Source organism: Grampus griseus (assembly GCF_964374135.1).
Source record: "Grampus griseus genome assembly, chromosome: 7".
Lineage (NCBI taxonomy): Eukaryota > Metazoa > Chordata > Mammalia > Artiodactyla > Delphinidae > Grampus > Grampus griseus.
In genome coordinates, this window is record NC_139001.1 from 63800245 (window position 1) to 63807709 (window position 7465).

Sequence of the window (7465 nt, forward strand, 5' to 3'; positions counted from 1 at the left end):
GCGTCTATACCAACTTACATTCCCACCAGCAGTGCAAGAGGGTTCCCTTTTCTCCACACCCTCTCCAGCATTTGTTATTTGTAGACTTTTTAATGATGGCCATGCTGACTGGTGTGAGGTGTTACCTCATTGTATTATAGTTTTGATTTGCATTTCTCTAGTAATTACTGACGGTGAGCAGCAGATAGCAATTTTATAAGCATTGGTAATTAATGACTAAAGAGCCTTATTTCCCGAGGCTGCACAACTAAGGCAACATTCCCCAAAGTACAGGTAAAGCCAGGACTGAAATGATATAAAAACCAACTGAGAGTATTAAACTTACTCCCCCTGCTGAAACTGTCAGTTCAAGAAGGTCCATGTAGCATAGCAGCTGTCTCCTGTTCAGTGTGAAACAATGGTTCTGCAAAGTGTGGTCCCCAGATGGACAGTGTCAGCTTCACCTGGAAACTTGATAAAAATGTGAATTCTGGGGCCCCATCCCAGGCCTAAGGAATCAGAATGTTGGGGGAATGGGGCACAGGAATCCATGTGTTAACACGCTCTCCACATGATTCTGATGCTGAAGTTTGGGAACTCCCGTTCTAAAGGAAAGGGAGGTTCACACTTTGCGGCACACTAGGGTAGAACAGAGGTTCTCAAACTGCTGAACCTTTGAATCACCTGAGGAGGTCAGAAACTCTCCAGGTGGTGAGGAATCCTTATGATCGATGCTGGACAACCGCATCTTCAACTCCTCTGCAGGATGTGGGCCACACCTGCTGGTGTGTCAGGAGGGATGGGGAAGTGGGGGCTTTCAGGAATCAGTACAGACACTTGAGTGAGAGCAGTGGTGTTACACTATCATGCTACAGTCCTGATAACGGATACATTTTCCTTTGAAGCGGAGTTCTCAAAGTGAGGGTACTGAACTTCTGGGATTCCTTGAAACCATTTTAAGGGACCCTGAGTGTCAAAACTTTTCATAACAATACTAAGGTGTTACTTGGCCTTTTCCATTGTGTTGACATTTGGTGTAAAAGCCATTGTGGTTAAAGCTACTGATGTTGGCACACATCAAGGCAGGAACATCAAACCGTAGTAGTAGGCATCATCTTCAAAGCACTCATTCCATCACTCAGCAAGTAAATAAAATTTTAAGAAATAAGTGGACCTGGCTCAAGTCCCCACTTGAGAACACATCTTTTCTTCAGTACTGAAGTATGATGGTTGTCTCCAGGAAGACCACTGGTGAGTTGTTGGAGTTGTGAGCCGAACTAGCCATATTTTTTTTTCATGGAATATCACTTTTACTTGGAAGAACAACTGACAAACATTGGCTATTCAGACTAGGGATTTGGCAGACTTGTTTTTCGAAATGAACCAAGTAAGCCTGACACTTTAAGGAAAACAACTGACCAATTTGTTGTCGATAAGAAACTTCAGATTTCAAGCACAAACAGGATTTTAGAAAACTTGTGTCTGCCGTGGTAAGCTTGAGAGAAACACCCCCGCCCGACCCCCAGTACTTAAAGGCATTTCTGATGAGATTGGGGATGGGTAATATTAATAAATATGATTTGTTGATATTGTTTAATGTCAACATTTGGAAGGTTTGCATAGCTCAGTGATGCTAAAACATCATACACAGGTAACAGATCCATTCAAAGGTAAAACAGACCACTGTTTACTATAATATAGTTATGAAAAGTTGAATGTGATGGTTTCACGTTCTACATTGCAACTAAGCTTTAAGAAAATACCACTTGGCAGTCAGCCTCGCAGTGGTCCCCATGGCAGAGAGTGCAGTTGAGAGGAAGATCCGGCCTTCTTCCCTGGGCCCTCCAGGTCCTCCTGCCTCGGGGCCAGCAGGGGAGCTGAGGGGCCCGGGGACAGGCTCAGGGCTGTGTCCCCCGGCGTCCTCTCAACTAACAACTGTGTCCCCCGGCGTCCTCTCAACTAACACTGTGTCCCCCGGTGTCCCCCCGGCCACCCACTGGCTGGGCCCAGGCGTTGAAGCAGCAGCGAACCTCCCTCCCCCATCCCACCTCCACGACGCAGTGACGGCGACTGTCTGCACGGGTCGCGGCCCATGGAGGCCTCAGCAACTGGAGTATATATGGACACTGCCATTAAGGGTAACCAAATAGTTGATGAGGAGAAGTTTCTTTTTGTAGAAGCATTCAGCTAGCAAATAAGGAAGGAATGATAGAATATCATCATTTTGCAGCCCCTGATGAATGAATGGATCTTGACAATGCTCACCATTGGTGTTATGAAAAGACGTTCTCCTGAATAAAAAGGAACCTGAATCTGAAAAAAAAAAAAAAGAAAAAACCACTTGGCAAGTTTCGGCATAGTAACAAATGATATCCACAATTATCTGGAAAGGCTATTAAGATACTCTTCCCTTTTCCAACTACCTATTTTGTGAAAGACTGGATTTTCTTTATACACTTTAAGGAAAACAGAGCAATAGAGTGAATGCAGATGCAGGTGTAAGAAGCCAGCCATCTTCTATTAAGCAAAAGATTAAAGATTTGCAAAAATGGAAGAAGTAGTGCCACTCTTCTCATATTTTTGTTTTAGGAAACTATGATTATTTATTTTTCATGAAGATTTTATTAGCACACAGTGGGTTTATTTCTATAATGTTTAAAGAATCAGTAAATGAATACTTTAGAAATAACTATTTTCTAAGATGGTCAGTACCAGATAATCTACATAAACATGTTTTATGTTTTAAAATATATTTAGTACTTTAACATTACTAAAAATATTTTTTATTGAAATATAGTTGATTTACAACTTTGTGTTAATTTCTGCTATACAGCAAAGTGATACATTCTTTTTTTTAATATTCTTTTTCCATTATGGTTTTATCATAGGATACTAAATATAATAGTTCCCTGTGCTATACGGTAGGACCTTGTTGTTTCTCCATTTATATCTATAATAACTTTAACCCCAGCCTCCCACTCCATCCTTCCCCCAACCCCCTCCCCCTTGGCAACCACAAGTCTGTTCTCCATGTCCATGGGTTTGTTTCTATTTCGCAGACAGGTTCATTTGTGTCATATTTTAGATTCCACGTAAATGATACCATATGGTATTTGTCTTTCTCCTTCTGATTTACTTAATACGATAATCTCTAGGTCCGTCCATGTTGCTGCAAATGGCATTATGTCATTCTTTTTTATGGCTGAGTATTTCATTGTATATATTGTACCACATCTTCTTCATCCATTCTGTTGATGGACATTTAGGTTGTTTCCATGTCTTGGCTGTTGTGAATAGTGCTATGAACATAGGGGTGCATGTATCATCTTTTTTGGATTAGTTTCGTCTGGATATATGCCCAGGAGTGAGACTGCTGGATCATATGGTAACTCTAGTTTTCTGAGAAACATCCATACTGGCTGCACCAACTTACATTCCCACCGACAGTGTAGGAGGGTTCCCTCTTCTCCACACCCTCTCCAGCATTTGTTATTTTTAGACTTTTTAACGATGGCCATTCTGACCGGTGTGAGGTGGTGCCTCATTGTAGTTTTGATTTGCATCTCTCTAATAATTAGCGATTGAGCATCTTTTCGTGTGCCTGTTGGCCATCTGTATGTCTTCTTTGGAGAAATGTCAGTTTAGGTCTTCTGCCCATTTTTTGATTGGGTTGTTTGTTTCTCTGTTGTTGAGTTGTATGAACTGTTTGTATAGTTTGGAAATTAAGCCCTTGTCGGTGGCATTGTTTGTTTGCAAATATTTTCTCCCATTCTGTAGATTGTCTTTTCGCTTTGTTTACGGTTTCCTTTGCTGTGCAAAAGCTTGTAAGTTTGGCTCTGTCCCATTTGTTTATAAAAATAATTTTTTTAACATCTCTAAGTCGGTACAATAAATGTAACCCACAGAGACAGAACTGTTGGGAGTTCTTGATAAAGTTTGAGAACTGCTGCGTTAAGGGTTTCTGGTCACTTTTCTCTAGATGTATGTTGCCCTCGTGAGCATTTTGCAAGCCGCAAAGAGGCAAGGACTTGGCATTAAGAGAGAGCTAGCAAGATAGTTGGAGGAGGGAGGGCTGAGTGCCTTGAAGCAAAGCCAAACCCCCGGCCTGTGCCTCTTTGCCAGGAAACAGAACATAGGACGGGACGTGGGCCCCCTATGCCGTGTACCCACATAATCACTGACTACACATTCTCACTTCTATTACTCTTCACTGGAAGGATTTTAATGTTTTTATTTCTAGCCATTTTAACCTCCTGCTATTCACATTTACAAATTTCTGATGTAGCTTTCAAATGCACTGACGTGCTCCACACTTGCTAGTCTGACCTTTGTCAACAGCAGCAGCAATAGCTTGACCTCAGATGTTTGTCAGTTGTCTACACAGATTGTCTCTGCCCGCATCAGTGGGCTGAGTAAATGACGCTGTTAGCAATAGCGACAAGGAGAGAAGGGGAGGTTTAGGGAAGGATAGGATAGGTTTAGGGAAGGGAGGATAGATCAAGAAACAGAGGTAGTAGAAGGAGAAAATTGGTGGGGTGGTATGGTAAGCATTACAGTATCAGTATGCCTGCTTTGTTCAGTGATGAGGAAAGAAGCACTTCTGACCTTTCTGCCCCTGGCAATGCAAACAATGGAAATTGGAAATGGTATTTTACTGAATATCTTATCTGTCAAGTGAAACTAGAGACATCGTTAGACAGACACAAAGTTTGTTAATATTCCTACTCTTTAGGCTATGGATTTTCTTATCAAGCATAACTGCTCACACTGTTATTTTAAGGATAATTATTTTAAAATATTAAGTTATATGTTCTAATTAGCTGCTTATTTTAAAGGAAAATGCTGGGGTTGGCAAAGGGCTGGTTTCTGTACGTTTTTTTGGAGCAATGCTAAGCAGCTTCACCGTGATGATTTTGGAAAGGGCTTCGTACCCTGGGAAACTAATTGTTTCAACAATAATTTAGCAGGCATTAGGCCAAGAAAAGGTTTGTATGGCCCTTTGGTAATTAATTGCCCATTCCCAGGCATTCAAACTTCCTTCCCCCCACTCGTAGTACTTACATAATGTCCAGTTGTGATTTTTGTACTACAGTGAAGAGGCAAATTAGAATGGTGATCTGAGTACTGTGTGCGTGTGTAGGAGAGGGAGGTCAAAAAGAGGAGAATAAGCTGAATTAGGGCCAGTGAAAGCTTTGATGGGCAATGGCTTATTTGCAGTTTCTTTGGATTTTGCAATGATAAAGTATTTGGCACTCTATAACTTGGTAATAAATAATATGTCCTAGATTATTATAAATTGTTTACACATATTTAAACAACAGTTGTCTGTTATGAGCTGTTCCACTCACTTTTTTTTGGCCAGTTTGACAAAGGAAGTGATTTTGATAAAAACCAAATTACCCTTGAGTGTGACCTGTTAGATCTCTCCTGCTCACTTTCATAATATTCTTTTAAAAGTAAAGCATATTTAAAAGCATTTTACTTAGTTGTTGAGATTGTGTATGTACCTTCTGCGCAGTCCTGTGTTCATCGGTGGTTCCAGTGGTGGTGTTTTCATGGGTAACAAATCCCTTCTGTACTGGAGGTCCAGATTTCTCAGGGTCGTTAGCGCGCAGTAGTCACTGAAGAAAGTGATTCTTAGGATGTCTCCTGGAAGAGATGAGACACCTGGCCCCGTGAAGACGGTGCTTGGATCTGCCGTCACACGAACAAGTCTGTAAAAAACCAGTAGCAACCAACCAGCACTGAGCGTTTCTTTTTCTCTTTTCAGGCTTCTGGCTGTGATGGGTCGGAGATTCCCGACGAAGTGAAGCTGATTGGGTTTGCTCAGTTGAGTGTCAGCTGATGTCTGTCCCTTGATGTCGCCCTGATCTGCCATGCCTCCCCCTCGCCGTGCCCTCCCCCCAACCTTTCCCTCCCCTGCCACTTCCTCCCACCCCCTAGCAAAATCAGAGGATTGTGAAGAGGCCGGCTTCAACATAACGGGATAAAAAAAGAATTTTTTTAAACTTAACAACACTGAGTTCTGCTTTATTCTATAGCAACCCACAGTATGAGAACAAGCAAACACCACAGCTGCACGACTGTTGCTCATTTTTCCAAAAGCTATTTAATACCCTCAGCAGTCAATTCGGATCTCCCTTACGTGAAAAGAATCTGAAACACACTCAGGTGGTCCTATTTATTGGCAACGAAAGGAATTTTTTCTATCAGAAGCCTATTTCTTCTCTCATTGTTGTCCTTCCTTTCTGTTATAATACTTTATTGTACATCTGACAATACTGCCTCTTCTGTTGTATTTAGAAATTAATATAAAATTAAGATTTATTAGCCGAACTTGAATTCTAGTTTTAAAACTGACTGTGAATTTTATTTTTCATATATTTATGCATTACACACCTTAGCTAGAAGAAAGAGAAAAACGTTTTTGATTATATATGCTTCTTGCAGTTACTCTCTTGTTATTTAAACAAAAAGTTTCAGGTCTATCTTCGGAGTATTTATAACTTGTGATTTTTTGAAATGACTGAATTAGGAACTAGGATGCTTACTCTTTTTGGTTTGCCTGAAAACCAGTCCACAAGCTGACTGTCTCTTGGGAGAGGGAGGTGCCTTGCAAAAACAAAAAACAAAAAAACTTTCACATTAAGAATGTGCCTGAGGCTGCTTTACTCTGGAATAGTCTCAGATCTAAAATTTCCTCTACATAAAGTGGCATATGTAAGTTTTGCTTCACTGGGACGTTTAGGATGCTCTATAAAACGTTGCCATTCTATTAGATTGCTAATTATGTACCCACCTCTGATTTGACATCTCCTGAAGTGATAGGATCTGTCGTTCCAAAGGTGATAAACTTGAACATATACCAGAATCCGTGTTTTACTTGAAATTCTGCAGAATACCCAGATGGAGTGAAAAATAATAGAAAGGGTTTTGTGCAATGACCAAAAGGTAAAACGCTGTTAAGTTTCAAGAATAAATACTTTCAACCCAAATAGCCCTCTGCTTGACTGTACATTATGGAATAGTAAACCTTAGGATTTTCAAAATTGGAGTCTCAACTTTCAGGGAGGTGGCTCCCAGATGGTAGCATTTGCTCTTTCCTAGCTAACCCTAGATACGGCAGCTCTTTAATGTACTTTAAAAAGCAAATATATATTACTAAGGACAAAAAAGTTATTTATAATTGCCTTGTCATAATTGTTAAGGTGTTCTAGAGCCATTTGCATACAATTTAATGTAATTTCATTCCATTCTATTGTTTACACAACAATTACTCAAAGATGACTGCAAAGGTAAAAGGAAAATAAAAGTGTATTATTGCACAAAGAGGTAGTGTCACATTGTTTCATTCCTCCTCTAGGCAGTGTCTGCACTGCTGCAGTGATATTTAGTGCTTTCATAAAATGCCTAGTGAGAATTAACTGGTGAAAAGTGCCCCGGAGGAAGACTAAGGCATCCATCAGGCATCCGTCCAGTCACAGAA

At 40.6% G+C, this 7465-nt stretch overlaps 1 protein-coding gene across 3 annotated transcripts in view; it reads left to right on the forward strand.

The window, feature by feature from the left end:
• STK39 (serine/threonine kinase 39) overlaps positions 1 to 7256 on the forward strand; it is a 308616-nt gene extending 301360 nt beyond the window's left edge. For all 3 annotated transcript variants that reach the window (XM_082658864.1, XM_082658866.1, XM_082658865.1), the window contains one exon: positions 5750 to 7256. In XM_082658864.1, the coding sequence (XP_082514990.1) occupies positions 5750 to 5824 (75 nt within the window). In that variant the 3' untranslated portion in view covers positions 5825 to 7256. The remainder of the gene's footprint in view (positions 1 to 5749) is intronic.
• The last annotated feature ends 209 nt before the right edge of the window (positions 7257 to 7465 follow it).